General features: G+C 50.1%; 5 protein-coding genes; 4 read left to right on the forward strand and 1 right to left on the reverse strand.

Moving 5' to 3' along the window:
- Nucleotides 1-376: 376 nt before the first annotated feature.
- GSBLH_T00006846001 (uncharacterized protein) lies at nucleotides 377-1,059 on the forward strand (the record flags this gene model as incomplete). Its single annotated transcript, XM_013043531.1, has 5 exons — nucleotides 377-434; nucleotides 467-554; nucleotides 584-621; nucleotides 652-770; nucleotides 802-1,059. The coding sequence occupies 5 exons, from the start codon at nucleotides 377-379 to the stop codon at nucleotides 1,057-1,059; spliced, it is 561 nt and encodes a 186-aa protein (XP_012898985.1).
- A 364-nt stretch (nucleotides 1,060-1,423) lies between these two features.
- On the reverse strand, nucleotides 1,424-1,820 carry GSBLH_T00004602001 (uncharacterized protein; the record flags this gene model as incomplete). Its single annotated transcript, XM_013043532.1, has 2 exons — nucleotides 1,424-1,490; nucleotides 1,525-1,820. 2 exons carry the CDS (start codon nucleotides 1,818-1,820, stop codon nucleotides 1,424-1,426), a joined length of 363 nt encoding a protein of 120 aa, XP_012898986.1.
- Nucleotides 1,821-7,955: 6,135 nt separating this feature from the next.
- On the forward strand, nucleotides 7,956-9,644 carry GSBLH_T00004603001 (uncharacterized protein; the record flags this gene model as incomplete). XM_013043533.1 has 2 exons in its annotated part: nucleotides 7,956-8,246; nucleotides 8,282-9,644. Exons 1-2 carry the CDS (start codon nucleotides 8,176-8,178, stop codon nucleotides 9,642-9,644), a joined length of 1,434 nt encoding a protein of 477 aa, XP_012898987.1. The 5' UTR covers nucleotides 7,956-8,175.
- Nucleotides 9,645-9,693: 49 nt separating this feature from the next.
- Nucleotides 9,694-11,107, forward strand: GSBLH_T00007201001 (uncharacterized protein; the record flags this gene model as incomplete). The annotated part of the gene is given in 7 exon segments (XM_013043534.1): nucleotides 9,694-9,789; nucleotides 9,821-9,970; nucleotides 10,002-10,166; nucleotides 10,226-10,417; nucleotides 10,446-10,531; nucleotides 10,563-10,787; nucleotides 10,792-11,107. Coding segments are annotated over 7 exon segments (1,230 nt in total).
- Nucleotides 11,108-13,951: 2,844 nt separating this feature from the next.
- GSBLH_T00004604001 (uncharacterized protein) lies at nucleotides 13,952-17,045 on the forward strand (the record flags this gene model as incomplete). XM_013043535.1 has 3 exons in its annotated part: nucleotides 13,952-15,562; nucleotides 15,594-16,352; nucleotides 16,387-17,045. 3 exons carry the CDS (start codon nucleotides 13,952-13,954, stop codon nucleotides 17,023-17,025), a joined length of 3,009 nt encoding a protein of 1,002 aa, XP_012898989.1. The 3' UTR covers nucleotides 17,026-17,045.
- Between the last annotated feature and the right edge of the window lie 82 nt (nucleotides 17,046-17,127).

The raw sequence follows: 17,127 nt of genomic DNA on the forward strand, positions 1-17,127 counted from the left end.
GTGGATGAGTTGTGGTTTGGAATGGATTCCTTCAGTGGAGGGAGTTTGGGGAGGAATTAGTTGTGTTGTCGTATAGTGTGGATAAGCAACATGGATTGCGACTGATTTTGGACAGAAAACAAATGAATAATGCACGAAGATAAAAACAAGCTCATTATTCAATAAACCATTGCGCGTTGACGACTTCAATGTTATAGCAAATAGAAGAGAGATATGAGCAACAATATTTGATATATGTTTGGTCCCATTCATCGAAATCGACAACTTGAAGATACTGAATTGAAATACCTTTGATAATTCAAAAATAGAATACAATATATATTGTAATATCTCCGGACTTTGCCCAAAAAACATCAAAGAACAAATTTTCCTTTGGATGAACAAAAAGAAAGAATTCAAGTCTGAAGATGGTTCTGTTGTTATATCTGAGGAGAGTATTGATGTTTGGCGTGGAAATTAGGTTTAGAGATAAGACTGGAGAAGCAAATTATATATCTACTACACTTATCAGAAGGACTATTGAAAACGAATGTCCCATTAGCACAACAACTCCTGTACATTACTTTTTCTTGTTTCTCTGTAGAATCAAGGCAAAACGTGTTTCACTGGTTGCAAACTTACGTACATACAATTAATAATTGTAATGGATAGCTTTTCCTGCTCGTTTTTCCACTTTATTCTGTAATCACTGCTATGCTCCCCTCGTATCACAGGCGGCGAATTCATTTAAATTGCAATCCAAGAAAAGAAGGAGAGCAGGCAATCAGCTTGTTTGCATTTGTTATTGTTGTTATTGAATAGGTGCGTGTTTGCGAATGTTGCGGTCACAAACAAACCATAATAGGGAACAATTCGGAGAAAAAGGAAGAGGAAGCATCAACAAAAGAAGAGACGCAGAAAAGAAAGAAGCCAGAAACTGGAAAATCAAAATTTAATCTGAAACGTCAAGCGAAACAATTACTAGTGGAGAGCCAAAGCGCAAAGCCTATTCAAAAGCAGTCTAATTCTTCTTGGGAGATTTATCGTGTTTGTGTAATACTTGTGATAGTTCAAAGCTGAAGATGACATCGAATAAATGCTTTGTGAATTCAACCGTTATCATGGTGGTTAGATAGTTTGAAGTTAGGGTTTGCTATACATTATATAGGATAAGAAATATAAAATAGACAAATAAGAGTGAGTGGAAAGCTCTCATAAAACAGGAATTGTGATTGTTTGGAAAAACGCAACTTGGATCTACGGAATATAATGAATAGCTAATAGTGCATTGAAATAGAAATAGTAATTCAACGGGGATTTCATGCAGAAGATTAATAATAACAAAAAAATAACAATTCTTGCTAAACAATCTTTTATTATTATTCATTATTATGTCATCATTCATCGATCTGATTGACTTAAATCTTCCTGGATATGGACTCAATTATTCTGTCATTGAAAAACGGCAAGGATGTGTAAATAAAGAAATGAAACCAAATGGATGGATTTCACTTATTTTGAGTAATGGAGAATGTGCAGTATTGCTATTCGATAATGGAGTATTCATGAATCAAGGATTTGTCCTCAATGAGCAGAAAGTGTTGAAAGTGTTTGGAAATCATCAAATTGGTGATATTTCGTACAGTGAAGAACAATCCATAGAAGTAGTAGAAGGAATCGTGGATTTGGATCATGGAAGTCGATTTGAAGGATTGATATTGGCAGAAAACAAGTTGGGAATTCCATTTGGATATGGTGAAATGTATGATGATGATGGGTTCTTGTTGTACAAGGGCATAATGATCAATTGGAAACGATTTGGCTATGGAACGAGTTATCATAATAATGGATGTATTGAATATGAAGGATATTGGTGTGATGATAATTGGTTTGGAATTGGAAAAGTGTATGATCTATCAGGTGTTTTAATAAAAGAATGTGAATGGTGTAATGGAATTGAATGTGATATTGATGAAAAATATGTAGGAGATGGCTCAGAGCCTCTGAATATCGGAATGAAACATTTGAAACTGATTGACAAATGTGTATTGGTTGATTGGGATGTTTCATTGTTGTATAATTTGGAATCAATCGAAATCGGCAATGAATGTTTTGAATCAGTGAAAACATTCAAAATCGATGGATTGAATCGATTGAAAACGATCAAAATCGGAATCAATTCATTTACTCAAATGAAAAGTACAGTAAAGTGGTACGTATCCAAGGCAAACAATCAATCGAAATCATTCCACATATTGAATTGTGAATCATTGGAATCCATTCAAATTGGTGAATATAGTTTCAGTGATTTTGCTGGAGACTTTGAATTGAAGAATCTGCCACAATTACAATCCATAAGAGTTATGTATCGCAACTTTTATTCCAGCTCATTTATGATTCGTGGTAGAATATATAATCTCTTTATATAACTTTTTTTAGATCTTCCAAATTTAGAATCTATAATATTAGGTGATGAATCGTTTTGTTATTCCATGTCAACTATTATCGAAAGTATCACAAAATGGATTGAAATGATTGATCTAGATCTCCCGTCATTACAATTAATACAATTCGGCAAATGGGTTATGCGTGGTAGGGATAACCCTGCTTGTACCTTAGTGTTGAGAAGTAATCATCTTCTGCACTATAGTTTCTGAATATAGATCTTCCTATTCTAACACGCTTAGATTCCTTGGGTTTCAGTTTTTCTTGTCCTCGCATTGTTATTATTCAAAGTATTTCTATTTTTGGCATTGAATTCATGAGACATACCTCACCTTGACTCAGTCTCACTGCCTGATTCATTCTGGGAAGTAAAGGACAAAACAGTGCTTAGTATATTTTCGTATGATTATGGTTCCTATTAGATGCTGGATCTTTCTTTTCGAATATTTAAAATGATTACTTCAAAGATTGTATTCAGCAAACGTTTGCAGATAATGTATTTTTCTTGTTCTAAATGTTTTCTTTATTATACTTTTTATTTTGTACTTTGTTAATTTGCAGTATAGCTATGTTTCGATTCAATAAAAATCAACGTCATAATAGCCTAATATCTGAGGCAACAATTTTCCTATGATTGCAGTTTACCATACTTGATACGACGTAATTTCAAATCATCCATGTGCAATCCGTTTTTGCTCACAACAAACAACCACCATTTATACTACAAAGCATTCAGTTTCTTATTTTCACAAGATCGGCAAGTACTGAAGACGTGTCTATCATTGAACCATCCAAATAATCTAAATACTCTTTATGTTCTTTGTAACAACTTCAAAGAATGATTTTGGTAGATACACTGTTTCAAGATTAGGGATATCAAGAAATAAAAGAAAAAGTATTCATCCTACTTTCCAGTGTTACATGAGGTATTTTATAAAAGCTATAAAAACTCGATCGAAGGGACAATAAGGCTGGAAGATCTTTGTTTTAGGTTCCATCGATGTGTATACTCCGCATCACTAATTCACAGTTCGCATCATTCAATCCCCAAAGCGCATATTCACCGAGTTCTATCGATTGCAATGAAGGAAGATCTTTAATCGTATTCCATTATTTCACATTCTATACCTTCGATTTGTATTAGCTGCGAAAAGCAAAACGACTCTTCTCCAAGTAAAATTGACTTGAGATTTGGAAGATCTATTGATTATATGAGTAATAATAACGATAAAACCTCGAATTACAAAGGAGGTGTGATGAAAATTATACGACTTCGTGCCGATTGCCCCGATTTTGATCGATTCTAACGATGGCAAGTCTTTCAATTCAAACTGTCCAGCAAAATCAGCGAAGCTGAACAGACCGATTTCAATCGATCGTAACATTTGGCAATTCCTCACATGAAATGATTTGGATAGATCGTTGCCTTTGTCATTCTTGTTTTGCGTAAAGGAATTGTTTCCTATTTTCAGCATTTGCAAGCGTTGAAATCCATCCATACAAAAGGTTTTTACATGACCAAAACAGTCATCTCCAATTTCAATCGACTCAATCCGTGTGAATCTGGAAAAATCAAGCTGAGTACACTCCAAATCGTTGCAGGTCCAGTTTGGAATCGTAATGGATGTAACCGATGAACTAATGGATTGAATATAGTCTTGATGATAGACTTGTATAGGAAAACGCATGGAGAGCAGCTGATGTACATCTAAATAGAGAATAATGGCATGATAAGTACTGCTAATATGAGCAACGATCATTTTCGTAAATGCAAGCTCTAGCTTGGCGTCCTTCACATTAGGAATATCTGAATAATAATAATATGCTTTCCCCAATAAAAATACTTTCTAAAGTTATTAGACGAATTTCATAAAAATTCCACAAGTGTGATATGATGGATAATTCGTTTGGGAGATCTAGTTTTTTCCGTTGAAAATAGACATACTTCGCATTGTCAACGAACAGGAAGGTCTGTCGATTCCTGTAAGTGCACAATTCCCAAGCTCAATGGTCTGTAATGATGGAAGATCTGGACTCATCAGTGCATACCTTTTTATAAAGTACTTTCGATGATGGTAGACATGGAATTTTGGATTGATCCAATGCCCAGAGATACAGATGTTAGATTTGGAAGATCTAATCATCATTCAAATATTCAATAGCAGTTCAGTACCTCGAATCACAAATGAACTATAATAGAAATTGTATGAATCACGTTTCATGTCACCAATTTGAATGGATTGTAATTGTGGCAGATTCTTCAATTCAAAGTCTCCAGCAAAATCACTGAAACTATGTCGGCCAATTTCTATCGATTCTAATGATTCACAATTCAATATGTGGAATGATTTCGATCCATCATTTCCCCAGCTTCTCTTTTTCTGAGTAAATGAATTGATTCCGATTTTGATAGTTTTCAATCGATTCAATCCATCGATTTTGAATGTTTTCACTGATTCAAAACATTCATTGCCGATTTCGATTGATTCCAAATTATACAACAATGAAACATCCCAATCAACCAATACACAATTGTCAATCAGTTTCAAATGTTTCATTCCGATATTCAGAGGTTCTGAGCCATCTCCTTCATACTCAGTATCACATTCAATTCCATTGTACCATTCACATTCATTCACTAATTTACCATATCGATCATACACTTTTCCAATTCCAAATCGATTATCATCACACCAATATCCTTCATATTCAATACATCCATTATCATGATAACTCGTTCCATAGCCAAATCGTTTCCAATTGATCATTATGCCCTTGTACAACAAGAACCCATCATCATCATACATTTCACCATATCCAAATGGAATTCCCAACTTGTTTTCTGCCAATATCAATCCTTCAAATCGACTTCCATGATCCAAATCCACGATTCCTTCTTCTACTACTTCTATGGATTGTTCTTCATTATATGAAATATCACCAATTTGATGATTTCCAAACACTTTCAACACTTTCTGCTCATTGAGGACAAATCCTTGATTCATGAATACTCCATTATCGAATAGCAATACTGCACATTCTCCATTACTCAAAATAAGTGAAATCCATCCATTTGGTTTCATTTCTTTACCCAAGTATCCCTGCACATTTTGGATAATGGAACTATCAATATGATAGTCACTAATAGCAGAAATGACAAAATCAGCAACGTTCTGCATCGCAATAAGCAATAATAATACAAAACCATATTCTACCCATCTTTGATTTGACTAATGTTCTGAACATGACCGAAAACAATTGAATCCTTCTCTCAACAATATAGAAATGTGTACAAATAAAGAAGTGAAGGAATGCTTGAATTCTCATGTCCTTTCTAAATATACCAATATAATTCTATTATTCCAAACTCCACTGTCTGCAAAATAAAATGACAAACAAAGGAGGAATCACAACAACCCTCTTATGTCTATTTCGGATAATTCAAATGAAGAGAACTATATAGGGATTCACATTTGATATTTTTCCTGTTATATTTACACTATATCACTTTAATGCCATTACCTTCCATCTTTAAAACTATCAAAAAGTACTACTGCACATTAACAAACTCTATTTCGTTTTTCAAATGTACAGTCATAGAAAACAAAAGAAATCGATCTAACGTCATTGTCACATCCTTTTTCTATTTCCAACCACCCACCTCAACGACTGCAATACATAGCAAATCCACTCATCGACGTAATGTTAACACTCACAGCAAACCCTTGTATTCCAGTTTCAACACAATTCTAAAATACAAGCATTACCAATGCATAACACAGAACACTACTTTATTCCCTTATAATCTTCCATTTTACCATTTTCTACTACCCATTTCCATATCATCTAGCTAGTGACTACTTATGCTCAGATCTCCTGTTCTTTCTATCTCCTTGTTCTCTAATCATATCTTTTTCCTATATTTGATTTGATTGTAATTTGCGGTGTATGCCCAGTGGTGCATTATTTCATGATCATCATGGAATTCTCACACTATACAAATGTTCTATCTTAGTCCATTTTCAGGGATTTCTCTGATAATTATCGAGTCCTATGGGAGAGTTGTATAACGCATCGATTTCTGTATCTGAAAAGGAATCATTTTGGAAGAAAATTGTTGATTCGGAAGAGGTTGACGCCTCGGAAGTTGTAAAGCAGTGCTGCTCAGTAGATGGCATTCCCGAAAAGTGCCGTAAGGCTGCTTGGAGATTTTTGCTTTCTAAACAGATTGAGGAAGAGGTGAGCAGTAATCTCGGTGCATATGACGAACTGGCTGCCACGGACGATTCTGAGTTGAAGGATGTAATCGCTGATATTGACGCCGATCTCAAGAATTGTCACATTGAAGACGAGGATAGACTGCAGTCTGTTCGAAATATTCACAAAGCCTATCTGTTATATGATAAAAATAATGTGTTTGTCCCGGGTGTCTCCACTCTCCTGAATTTCCTTTTGGATTACTTTACAGAGCAGGAATTGTTCAATGTTTACAACGTCCTCTATCACCGTGTATGGCCCGAAGGTAGCCAGTTTGATACTCGCGGCTATTTGGTCGAGGAGCGTGTTGTGAAGAGTTTGCTGTTTGAGAAGGACCCTCAGATCATTATGCATATTAATAACACTGGAATGAGTATTGATAAGATCTTGCTGACTTGGATGATTACCTTCTATGCAAATGCGGTGTCTACCGAGCTCTCCAAGTATTTCTTCGATACCTATTTCTGCACGGTGTATTGCGGTGAAGGAAAGATCGGCTTTTCAACCGAGACCTTCTATTTTGCCTCTGTGGTATCGCTGCTGCGCGCTGTCTCCGAGCCATTCTTGAACGAGACGGACGGAGCGAAGGCCGACAAGGCGCTGCACAAGGCGCTCAAGGCTCTGACAACGGAGCAGATGAAGAAGGTCGTGGTGGATGCTCGGGAGCTGTCTCGCGACATTCCGAGCTACAAGATCTCCGCGTTCCGCGAGAAGCACGAGATGGCCTGCAAGGGCGAAATGGAGAACCGCGACCGCAACCTGTGGTCGGGGAGCGAAGTGACGTTCAAGGAAGGCGCCCTGGGACTGACGCTGAAGTCCACGAAGAAGATGCTGACGCTGGGAAGATACCGCCGCAACCCGGACGGAACCCCGGGCGCGGCGGAGGAGTCGGGCGTGCTGGTGCCGGGCGTGGTGCTGGTGAGCATCGACGAGGACGCTGTGGAGGAGGGCCTGTCGGTGGGCAAGGCCTCGAAGAAGATCAAGCAGCTGAAGGAGGAGAACGGACAGGTGGTGCTGAAGTTCCAGCTGCTGTCGGCGCTGGAGCAGAAGAAAGAGGAGGAGTCGAGCAAGAAGTCGAACTACGTGAGCGACGATTACATGCCGGACTACCTGGAGATCGGCGAGAAGATCGTGAAGAACGTGGAGCTGAGCGTGCGCGTGCCGGACGTGGTGGGCTCGTTCTACCTGCCTGCGTTCGAGATGCACAAGGGCCGCATGTTCATCACCACCTATCGCCTCATCTTCCACCCCTACATGCGTCTGAAGAAGGCGAAGAAGAGCAAGACGCCCAAGTCGCCCAAGTCGCCGACGAGCGCGGAGACGCCCATCGCGGAGGAGGAGAGCGGCGAGCTGGTGGAGGGGCCTCTGGGCACGACGGACATGCAGATCCCGCTGTTGAAGATCGAGCAGATCATGGAGTCGGGCCCGCGCTCGCTGTGCATGACGCTGAAAGACAAGATGGTGGTGAACATGTTCTTTAGCAGCTCCAAAGGAATGGACGGGTTTGTGCAGGAGACGCGCCGCTACGGCTCGCCGACGCGCAGCGACGAAGTGTTCGCGTTCAGGTAGGAGGCGGAGCAAAGCACGCGATGACGCATAGACCGGAAGCTTCGAAGCTGATCCCGCAAGGCGAGCTGAACGGATGGACGCTGTACGACGCGGCGCTGGACTACGACCGCGTGGGACTACTGAACTGCCCGAAGCTGCGGCTGTACGTGCAGGGCTACGACACCAACCCGACGTACCCGTCGCGCTTCCTGATCCCCGCGGACTTCTCGGACGAGGACTTCCAGGTGATCTGCAAGTACCGCAGCAAGGCGCGCGTGCCGGTGCCGGTGTGGCGCCACCCGACGACGAACGCAGTGCTGTGCCGGTCTGCGCAGCCGATGGTGGGACTGAAGCTGAAGCGATCGAGCATGGACGAGAAGCTGATCCGGAAGCTGATGAGCTGCTGCGGCGCGTCGGCGAAGCGGTACTACTTCGTGGACGCGCGTAGCTACATCGCGGCGATGGGGAACCAGAGCATGGGAAAGGGAACGGAGAACCCCGCGAACTACCCGGGGTCGGAGATCTTCTTCATGAACATCGCGAACATCCACGCGGCGCGCGAGAGCATGCAGAAGATGAGCGATCTGTTCAACCCCGACGTCTATAAGGGCGACGACGACAACTTCTTCCGCATGCTGGCGGACGCCAAGTGGTACGAGCAGGTGCGCACGATCCTGTGCGCCATCGCGCGGTCGGTGGAGATGCTGGAGGACAACGGCTGCTCGATCCTGTCGCACTGCAGCGACGGCTGGGACCGCACCGCGCAGATGGTCGCGGGCACGGAGCTCATGCTCGACCCCTACTATCGCACCTTGGTCGGGTTCGAGATCCTCATCGAGAAGGAGTGGTGCTCCTTCGGCCATCAGTTCCGACGCCGATTCGGACAGGACAACACCAATGCCAATGATGATCAGCGGTCACCCGTGTTCATCCTGTGGCTGGACTGCGTATACCAGGCCATGCAGCAGTTCCCCACCGCGTTCGAGTTCAACGAGGACCTGCTGCTCTGCATTAACGAGCATGTGTACTCCGGAAGATTCGGCACGTTCCTGTTCGACTGCGAGGCGAAGCGGTTTGAGTTCCAGGCGAAGGAACGCACGGTCTCGCTCTGGTCGTACATTAACGACCCTTCGCGAATTGAGTCGTTTAAGAACCCGAACTATGTGCGCTGCGAGACCTCGTTGCGATTGGACTCCACGTCGAAGCACTTGCGCATCTGGAGAAATATGTGGGATCGATACGACCCGTCTGTGACGCCAAAGAAAGAGAGAAAGTATTACTGCTGGAGTGTTTGTTTGAGCACACGTGGAGGAGATGGGGAGGGGATTTTAGCGAGAAAGATTGTTGATGGAATAACCGCGGTTGGGCAAATCATGAATTTGGGAAAGATTAGAAATCTCCTTTTGGACTGGTAGGTAGTGTGCGGACGGGGAAAGAGGCCCGAGACTCACCTTATGCTAGAAAATGCAAGAGAAAGAAGAACAAGCAACTCCGATGTTTTATTACGGAGACTCTGTCTTTAAGGAAGTGATGCAGTCCGTCATGGACAAAGCGTGGATCGTAAATCCTGATGAAACGTGTCTAATTCTAGGCTGAGTGGGAAAAATTGGATCTACGCGTGAAAAATCGAAAGTCGGCAGATTTGGAAGAATTTTCAAATGGGTTAAAGGAGCTGTCCTCTTTCTACAATTCTGTTTGGCTCAAAAACGTCATCAAGAAGTGCTGCGGAGACTTGTTCGACGTAGGGATGCGTGGGTCGCGTGTGAATCTAGTCGCTCAAGGTGCTGCTGGAGAAGCTTTATGATTGTCGCATCGAGTGGCAGTACGGCGTAGCGGACTTCTCGACGCTCAAGACGATGGCTATATCCAAGCGTCAGTACCTCCCCATTCTCATCTTCGGTCTGCTTCCCAAGCTGAGCGATGTTCTGCAGAAGCAGGTGCTCTTATTTTTGATAAACTGCGTGAATGTGCGTGTTTTCTCCCCGCTTGAGGATAGGAGCGAACGCACAACGTGGAGATTTTCTTCGAGACGGACATTCTGCGCAAGTGCATTTTCATGCTCATGTCGCTGCACAAATACAACGTTTTCGACGCGCAGAACCCCTCCGAGATTCCGTCCTTCTCCATCCAGCTCTCCGACGACTCCATCAAGATCATATTCGACTTCATCTACACTTTGGCATCCCACGTTTTTGCATGTGTGCGGTGTCATGTAGAACGTTCGTCCCCAGGACCTCAAGACGATTCTTCTCCCGTTCCGCCTGGGCACCTTCGCGAGCGAGGCCGACGAAAACAAACCCGGGTTTGCTTCTCTGTGCTTGGCTGAACCGCAGCGTGTTCCGTTCCGGCGATTATCTGGGAACGCTGCTTCGCATTTCGCAGTCGTCCACGTCGCCTCCCTCGTTTTTCTCGTGGAACCAGCCCGCGACGGGGATCGTCGCGATGCCCCCCGGCGCGTGGCCGAAGAACGGGTTCGCGTTCTTCGCGTGGGTCTGCGTGGAGAGCTTCTCGCAGGCGGGAAGTCGCGTGCCTCTGTTTGGTTTGGGTGGCGCTGTGAGGTAGATTCTATGTGCAGAACGCGGGCAATCGGCATTGGAGCGTCTCGCTGGACGTGGATTCGCTGGTGGTCGCGAGCATGGACGAGAAGCGGCAGATCAGCCAGGTGAACGCGGAGGTGAAGGTGAAGGAGAACGTGTGGACGTGGATCGGCGTGATGGAGACGAAGCGAAGCATGTGGCGCAGCACGGTGAGCGTGTGGGTCAACGGCGAGTGCGTGAAGGAGGACAAGATGGACTACTTCGAGGCGCTGGAGGGCTACCAGCTCTGGTTCGCGCACGATCCGAACGAAAACCAAGCGAGTGTCGCGGAACACGAGTAGGCGAGAAGGGCCGAGCTGACGGGAAGCTACCGCTTGCAGATGTGTTCGATGGGAGTGCTGAGCGTTCCGCTGACGGAGCAGGAGATGAACGCGCTCTATCAGATCCACCACTGCGACACGTTCAGTCTGACGGAGCAGACGAGCTCGGAGGCCTGGCAGGCGATGCAGCAGCGCTTTTTGGAGAAGGTGGGGATGCGAGGAGGGCGCTGATACGCAGAGCGTTGCGTATTACGAAGCTCGCAACACGCGCGATGACAAATGCTTTGATTGCTCGGGGCAGGAAGTGACCGCGCAGATCACCGAGGGCACGCGAATCGTCTCCGAAAGCACGCTCACCTCCACGCTCGCCTCCCGTTTTGATTGTGTTTCTGTGTCTCACGTAGTGGGCGGCGTGCCGGTGATTCTCCCGATGTTCGTGCCCGCGTCCTCCGAAGTGAGCGTGAGCCATCTCCCCGCGCTGGTTCCGCGGCCGCTGCCTTCGCGAGCCTACGCGCAAGCCTTCTCTCTCCTCGCCATTCTGCTCCAGGAAGACCCTTCGCAGCTGGTGACCTTCAAAACCAACGGCGGCGTGCAGCTGCTGGCGATTCTGCTGCGACGATGCCCGCCGTCACACCTCTCGGTGGAGCTGGTGACGGTGATCCAGCAGATCGTGGAGGCGCTGAAGCGCGATGACGAGCTGTACATCGACGGAATTCGCTATCTGCTGTTCGACTTCTCGGTCTGGGGCTCGGCGCCGTGGCAGACGCATGTCGTCGTGCTGCGGCTTCTCGCCGATGTGATCAATCAAAACCCGCTGCTGGTGAAGAACCACGTGGGGATTCGGCCCTTGCTGCAAGCCTTGGTGAAGATTTACTACTCGGAGATCTCGGAGTATTCGTGCAAACGCGACGAATCGTTCACCGAGGATTTGGTGGGCGAGCTGCAGACGAGCGTGATCGAGATGATTCGCGCGATGCTGGACGCGGAGACGTCGGCGTACCGCGTGGATGTGAGCTATCTGCTCAGCGTGCTTTATATGGTGGACGATGCGGACATCGTGCTGCCGATTCTGCAACTGTTTTACGACTTCATGATGTCTTGTTGGGCCGACTGCACGCGTTGATTCCTAGCCACGCCCAAAACGAATCTCTTCCAATCCATGTCGCTCTGCAAGGCGCACACCGTGTTCCTCAAGTGCTTCTGCAACGAAGTGGACGAGGTGCGCTGTCTCGCCATTCAGTGTCTGCAATGCTTCTGGACCGCGCTGAGTCCCGCGGCGCGGCTTGCCACGGGGATTAACGAGTTCACTCCGGACGAGTGCAGCGGCATCGCCGATTTCCTCGCGGATAACAGCGTGACGCTGGGCGTGTACCAGTCCCTGATGGACTTCACGCTGTCGCTGAAGGTAGGGAGCCGGGGGGAGCGCTGAACGGCAGCCTGGCAGCGTGGCGAAGGGCTGCGTGGACGGACGCCGGCCGCTGGCGATCCAGAACCCGTTCGCGTTCAACATTTTGATCGAGGCGCTGTGCAGCGCGAAGGACGCTGTGCGCGACACGGCGCTGAGCCACGTGCTCTCGCTCGTGCAGGGCGTGACGTCGGCGACGGCGAATCGGCTGGTGATCGCGCAGTCGGTAGGGATCTGAGCGGGATTGCGACGCAGTGGACCGCGATTTCGTCGCTGGTGACGCTCTACGCGACGACGCAGACCGAAACGACGCGCGCCAAGAGCCGGCAGGTGCTCGTGATGTCGCTGGCGTCCTTCATTCTGGCCAAGTCGGGCGGCTGGGAGGTGCTGGAGCAGCTCCGCCTAGCTGTGGAGCAGCAAGTGCTGCGCCCCCAGCTCTGGGAGGGATCGGAGGGTGCGCTGGAGTCCAGCGTGTCCTCTCCGCACTTGCTCTCCGCGGACGCGTTCGAAGCCATGCTGAACCCGCTTCTGCAAGAGATTCTGCAGTTCTTGGTGGCGCAGAGCGGCGCGTCGGTGCAGAAATCCAAGCAGAAGGACCCAGCGACGCAGATTATCTTCGAGGAATTGGCGATGGCGTCCTATTGGATGATGTGCTACGCGCTGGACTTGCTCCCCGACCCCCACCGCACCGTCGTCCAGCACTCCGACGGCTCCATCGTGTCCTCGCAGCGCGGAGACATCCCCGAGGTGAACCAGCTCCCGCGGGAGCGCGCCGAGATTCTGCAGCACGCGCTGGAGATCTGGAAGGACCTGGCGGGGCAGCTGTCGAACCCGACGGACAGCTGCGGCGTGGACAACACGAAGGCGCTGAACGTCCCGATCCTGGAGAAGGGCGTGCTGCCGATCTTGATTCGCGGCGTGGAGGCGATGTGCATCTTCCAGATGCGCGTTCTGTACGAGAACGGCAGCACCGTCCGCGATGTGAAGAACCCACTGCTCGCGAACATCGCCACGCTGGAGACCGCGCTGCAGAGCGCCGGCGTGTTCGGAAAGGGCGCCGAGATCGACCAGCCCAAGTCGGACTGGGTCAGCCAGCTGCTTCTCAACGCGGCGCACGCGCTGTTCGCGCTGATCGGTGTGTGCATGCGCATCGAGTCGATGCTCAGCGCGCAGCCCGGCGCGGCGGGCAAAGCCTTGCTCGGCGTGTGGTCGGAGATCGCGGAGAGATTGTGGGCGGTGTTCGGAGTGTGCATTCGGAACGTCGCGGGCCTGCTGATCACGCTGGATGAGCCCACGTTCGGCGTGCTGCAGTCGATGAAGTCGGTGAAGCCGCAGAATCTGCTGACGTTCAACTCGTGGGTGCCGCTTCTGTCGAACGGCATGTTCGTGAACGCGGTGGACGGGATGAAGCGCATGCTGCTGGCGTATCGCGCGCAGTACGGGCAGATGGCGGACACGCGATGCGTGGAGATGGCGCAGCGGAGCATTCGCTGCGCGAGCGATTCGTCGCCGTTGTCGATGCGTCTGGACGAGGAGATGGGCGACACGATCGTGGCGTCGGTGGAGGCGTTCGAGAAGGACGCGACGTTCAGCATCATCGAGCGCGAAACGAACGGTCTGAAGATCATGAAGAAGCTGTGGCGCGAATTGGTGCTGGGTCCTTCGATGTGGCACGGCGTGGAAGGTGTGGAGGGCGACGCCAGCGACGAGAGTCGGCGCGTCTACTACCAGCTGGACTGCAAAGAGACCGAGAAACGGCTGCGGAACCGGCTGAAGCGGGACTGGAACGAGCGGCCGCACCGGCATATCGGGCGCGACCTGACGGGGAAGAAGAAGGCGGCGACGGAGGAGAAGAACGCGCTGATGACGCTCAATTTGTATCGGAAGGGTGGGTTTCCCGCGGTGAGGTGAGGAGTAGAGGGCGACGACGAGCGGCTCCCCGCGGATCAGGAAGAACTGCTGACGCCGCAGTCGCCAGTGCCGGTGAACGTGGAGGAGGAAGTGAGCAATCTGGACCTGAAGTTCACGCACGGAGAGCGTGTGCTGCGCTCGTCGCGCATGGAGTTGGTGCTCCCGATGTGCGTGATCCAGGGCCGCGCAGATCTCACGCCGCAGCACCTCTTCTTCTTCCCCGAGGGCTTCGAAGCGGGCCACGAGGGCAGCAAGAAGGACATGCGCGTCCGCAAGTGGGAGCTGAACGCCATCGTGGAGATTTACCGCCGTCGCTACCTGCTGGCGCCCACGGCCATCGAGATCATCACGCGCAACCGCTCCTACTTCCTCAATTTCCCCGAGGAGGGCGAGTATCTCCAGGTCTTCCAGGTCATGATGGCGCAAAAACCGCGGTTCCTGCGGTCGCACCCGCTGTTCCGGCATCTGTACCCGCCGGCGCAGCTGGTGGCGAAGGCGGAGTGGACGCAGCTGTGGCGGACGCGGCAGCTGTCGAACTTCGAGTATCTGATGCGTCTGAACATGGCGGCGGGGCGATCGTACAACGACATCCAGCAATACCCGGTGTTCCCGTGGGTTATTGCGGACTACACATCGGAGACGCTGGACCTGGACAAGCCGGAGGTGTACCGCGATCTGTCGAAGCCGATCGGCGCGCTGAACGAGGAGCGGCTGGAGGGCTTCATGGAGCGGTACAACGCGATGGAGGAGGACGGCGCGATCCCTCGCTTCATGTACGGGTCGCACTACTCCAACGTGGGCACCGTGCTGAACTTCCTCGTGCGGCTGGAGCCCTTCGCGGAGCTCGCCGCGCGGCTGCAGGGCGGGCACTTCGACTGGGCGGACCGTCTGTTCCACAGCATCGAAGAGGCCTGGACGCGCGTGCTGACGAGCACGGGCGACGTGAAGGAGCTGACGCCCGAGTTCTTCTACTCCCCGCACTTCCTGCGGAACAGCAACGGGCTGGATCTGGGCACGCGGCAGGACGGAACGAAGCTGGACGACGTGATTCTGCCGCCCTGGGCGAAGTCGCCGGAGGAGTTCGTGCGGATCAACATGCAGGCGTTGGAGTCGGACTACGTGAGCGAGCGGCTGAGCGACTGGATCGATCTGATTTTCGGGTGCGGCGAGGGGAGGCGGAGTCACGCGTAGATACAAGCAGCGCGGCCCGGAGGCCGAGAAGGCCTACAACGTCTTCTACTACATGACGTACGAGGGCATGGTGGACCTGCACGCGCTCACCGATCCGGAGGAGCGCAAAGCCGTCGAGTCGCAGATCGCCAACTTCGGCCAGACGCCCTCGCAGCTCTTCACCACGCCGCACCCCAAGCGTCTGTCCGCCGCCGAGGCGCTGGCCGTGCGCGGACTCAAGATCCTCCCGGGCACGGTGCTGAACCCGCAGCCCGTCTCCACGCCCCACACCTCGCCCATCATCCGCCTCCACTTCAGCCGCGAGAACCGCGACGTCCTCTCGGTCGACGCCGCCGGCTGCGTGGCGCTGCACCGCTACCACGCCGCGCAGCCGGGCCACAAGCTGCTTCCCTTCACCTTCCAGCCCTCCGCGCAGCCCGGACGCCGCCTTCTCCCCCACGCCGACGCTTTCCCCGCGGCCCCGCGCAGTCGCGTGGTGCGGGGACAGGCGAGTCCCGCGGGGGAGTCGATGCTGGCGCTGATGCGTGCGCGGTTCTGCACGGACGCGTCGCTGACGCGGTTGTTCAGCACGGGCCATCACGATTGCGCGGTGTGCGTGCAGCAGCTGGGAGGCGAGGCGCCCCCGCGGAAGCTGCGGTACAACGGCGTGCTGGGGAGCTGCATCGCGCTGACGGAGGACGCGAGCGAGGTGCTGGTGGGCACGCGCGACGGATTGGTGGTGGGATGGGAGCTGGCGTAGCGATGAGGCGGAGGAGTGAGGTGTAGAGAGGGAGACGGCGAGGACGCGGCGAAGGCGGGCAGACCGTCGGTGATTCTGCCGGGATTGCCGTCGAAGGTGGTGCAGATCTGCGCGTCGAAGGATTTGGATTTGGTGGTGGCGTCGACGGCGTCGAATCAGGTGTATCTGTTCAATCTGCGCGACGGACGATTCGTGCAGGTGATCGACTGCACGCAGCGCGTGGAGAGTCCGTGGCAGGAGGAAGGGAAGACGGTGAAGGCGAACTATCGCATCACGCAGCTGCTGACGACGTGGATGGGCTACGTGGTGATTTCGATGATTTCCGTGCGGAGAGGATTGCCCAACTATCTGCTGTGCTTCGACGTCAATGGGATCCTGCTCTATGAACGGCACGATGTCGCGAAGATCCACACGCTGAGCGCGTCGCACGACTCCAAGTGGCTGTTCGCGGAGTCCACGCATCACATCTGCATCTTCACGCTCCCCGATCTGCGGCTGAATACGGTGCTCGCGTCGCCGAAGCTGAAGATTGAGAGTCTTTGTGTGTCGAGCGACAACCGGGCGCTGCTCGCTGGAGTGGAGAATGGAGATGTGTTCTGCTATGGTCTGAACTTGCGGTGGAAGGAAAAGGAGGACGAGATGCCTGTGGAAGCGGAGGAGGAGATGATGGAAGGAAACGAAGAGTTGGATTGATCTGGTTGCTGATTGTTGCTTCTTTTTTTGTTCAAAACACGATTAGCGGTTTCGGAGAGAAGGAATGAAACTATATAGGAAACGACTTGAAGTGAAACCGGC

Source organism: Blastocystis hominis, assembly GCF_000151665.1.
Source record: "Blastocystis hominis, Singapore isolate B (sub-type 7) whole genome shotgun sequence assembly, scaffold_7".
Classification (NCBI taxonomy): Eukaryota; class Bigyra; order Opalinata; family Blastocystidae; genus Blastocystis; species Blastocystis hominis.